The sequence below is a fragment of the Bufo bufo genome, chromosome 2, assembly GCF_905171765.1.
Source record: "Bufo bufo chromosome 2, aBufBuf1.1, whole genome shotgun sequence".
Lineage (NCBI taxonomy): Eukaryota > Metazoa > Chordata > Amphibia > Anura > Bufonidae > Bufo > Bufo bufo.
The window spans coordinates 271,247,767-271,250,874 of record NC_053390.1 but is presented as its reverse complement, the minus strand read 5'-3'; the positions used below and the strand labels follow the sequence as shown (position 1 = coordinate 271,250,874).

General features: G+C 39.9%; 1 protein-coding gene across 1 annotated transcript; it reads left to right on the top strand.

Moving 5' to 3' along the window:
- The first annotated feature begins 1,892 nt into the window (after positions 1–1,892).
- Positions 1,893–2,828, top strand: LOC120990775 (olfactory receptor 6F1-like). The gene has a single exon (XM_040419678.1). It carries the CDS (start codon positions 1,893–1,895, stop codon positions 2,826–2,828), a length of 936 nt encoding a protein of 311 aa, XP_040275612.1.
- The last annotated feature ends 280 nt before the right edge of the window (positions 2,829–3,108 follow it).

Here is a 3,108-nt window from a genome sequence, read left to right as displayed (position 1 = left end):
GGAAGACCACTGCAGCATGTCTCTGATGATGACAAAACACAGGTGCCAACTGCTGCGGCTTTCTGCAGTCTGCAGACCGACAAGGACGGCAGGGGTAAAGAGTGGGTGGAAGATGATGTGGAGAGTGATGAGGTACTAGACCCCACATGGAATCAAGGTCATGCGAGTGACGTGTGCAGAGTGGAGGAAGAGGCAACAGCACGGCAAAAGAGGGAGCAGGGTGCAAAAGCGTCTGTTACATTCTTGGGTGACATTTTACCATTTTTGCCGTGAATAAACCCCCGCTTTGCATAGGTGACAGGGACCTACATTTCTAAAAATCGTCTGTTACATTCTCGGGTGACATTTTACAATTTTTGCCGTATACAAACCCCTGCTCTGCATAGGTGACAGGGACCTAAATTTCAAAAATTCGTCTGTTACATTGATGGCTGACATTAACCCATTTTTGCCGGTGAAAAACCCCTGCTCTGCATTTTTAACAGGGAACTAAATTTAGTAGAAAACATCTGTTACTGATCAGAAGATGCGCGACTACAAGCACATGCTGGTAGACTCGCTGCTGGTGGCATTCCCACCTGACAGCGGGGGCTCAGTGTAAGCACAAGGCGAAGGCTGAGGAGGAGGAAGAGGTCGCCAACGCAGCTGGGGCACCACCAGCACCTCAGAAGGCAGGGTTAGCATGGCCGAAATGTGGAAAAGCTTTGTCAGCACGCCACAACAACCAGCACCACCAGCTGATATGGAACGTCTTTGCAGGAGGCAGCATTTCGGCAACATGGTGGAGCAGTATGTGTGCACACGCCTATACGTACTGACTGATGGGTCTAGCCCCCTTCAACTTCTGGGTCTCCAAATTGGGCACATGGCCTGAGCTTGCCCTTTATGCCTTGGAGGTGCTGGCCTGCCCTGCAGCCAGTGTATTGTCTGAACGTGTGTTTAGCACGGCAGGAGGCGTCATTACAGATAAGCGCAGCCGCATGTCCACAGCCAATGTGGACAAGCTCACGTTCATTAAAATGAACCGTACCTTGTACAGAATAGACATGTATACCGGCCTCACCCAGCCATTGTTGTACTCTAGCGCACTTTCTCTTAGTTTTATTTTTTATATTTCCCAATGTTTTGGGGTCTACCCAAATAAAAAATAAAATAATAAAATAAAATAAAATAAATTAAAAAGCAAAACCAAAAATCAGTGTAGGCTACCTCCTCCTCCTCCACCGCCGCTTCCACCTACACCACCACATCCACTGCCTCCTCAACCTACTACTCCATATGGACCTCCTCCTCCTAGATCAATATTATTATTTTTTATTTTTATGTATTTTATGTCTTTTTAAGTCATTTCCCTATCCACATTTGTTTGCAGAGCACTTGCCATGCTCTTATCCACATCTTGATGCCTTTTGCAGCCCTCTAGCCCTTTCCATGACATTTTTAGAGCCATTTTAGTGCTCCAAAGATCGGGTCCCAATTGACTTTAATGGCGTTTGGGGTCAAGTTTGGGTCAAGTTCGGGTCCTGAAGTTCGGCTGAACCCGTCAAACCCGAACTTCCAAGTGTCTGGTCAACTCTACTCATCTATACTAATAATAAAAGCTTCTCGAAATGTACGTTTGTCCTGCTCTTTCCCAGAACATATATAGCACTGTCACCAATTTTGCATAATGAAAACTACTGATAGACTGACTCTCTTTAATAAAATCAAGTACAAAGAATTTTGAAGTATTTAGTAACTATAAATCGGCTTCAAATGTTTCAATATTTCTTTTTATTATATTTTTACTCTGAACAATAGATATTTCAAGAGAAAGTGCTTTTGTGAATAAAGTGAATAATCAGTAACATCCAGCTATTTACATGTTACACAAGATATCCTGCTTTATAAGAATGACAGTCATAAATGAAACTATAGTAACTGAATTTATTCTTTTGGGGTTTACCGGTGTTAAACATATAAAGCTACTTTTGTTTGCCATATTCTTATTTATTTATATTGTGACAGTCACTGGAAATATTGTAATTGTCGCCATTGTATACGTAGATAATCATCTGCACACACCCATGTATTTCTTCCTAAGTAACTTATCATGTTTAGAAATGTTGTACACATCTAATATTATCCCCAAAATGTTATTTAACATCATAACGGAAAATCCAACTGTGCCATTTACAGGATGCATTGTTCAGTTGTATTTCTTTGGTTCCCTGGGGTCTACTGAATGCTTTCTTTTGGGGGCTATGGCCTATGACAGATATGTTGCTATCTGCAAACCATTGCACTATTCATTACTGATGACCACTAGGACAAGTGTATTGATGTCATTAAGTTCATGGTCTGCAGGATTTATTGCTACTTTTGGGGCAATTGTATTAGTATCTCAGTTGCATTTCTGTGGGCCTAATCAAATTAAACATTTTTTTTGTGACCTTCAGCCAGTTTTGAAATTATCCTGCAAAAATGCACACGCTATGGAAACTGTGTCTTGGATATTAGCTTCCACTATTCTTCTAGGCTCCTGTCTCCTTACACTAGCATCTTATGTGAGGATCATACTAACTATGGTACAAATTCCCTCTTCTAAAGGTCGACAAAAAGCGTTCTCTACCTGTACTGCCCATCTTACAGTAGTTATCATCTTTTATGGTGCCATGATTTCCATGTACGTCAGTCCAAATACAGTGGGAAATGAAGAGATTAATAAAGTCTTATCTTTACTTTATACAGTTATAACCCCTTTTATGAATCCCTTCATTTATACACTGAGGAATCAGGATGTGAAACAAGCACTCCATAAAGCAATTAAAACATGTAACTGTAACTAAACTTACAAAGGCAAAGCTTGGAGGAGGAATAGCATCCAGTTAACGGAACGGTCATATAAAAGTATATATTTTTTAAATTAAAATGTTTTATAATGTAACAACAAGTGGAAGAGTATATATAATGTACTATGTAGCATGTATCATAATTGGTGACTGCGATGAAAATGTTAAAAACTAATCATGAAAGCATTTAAAATACAGTATTAACCAACAATTAAAAAATAAAAATAATGCTCTGCTATAAAGTTTATGTATATAATCAATGGGAAATTATATCTGA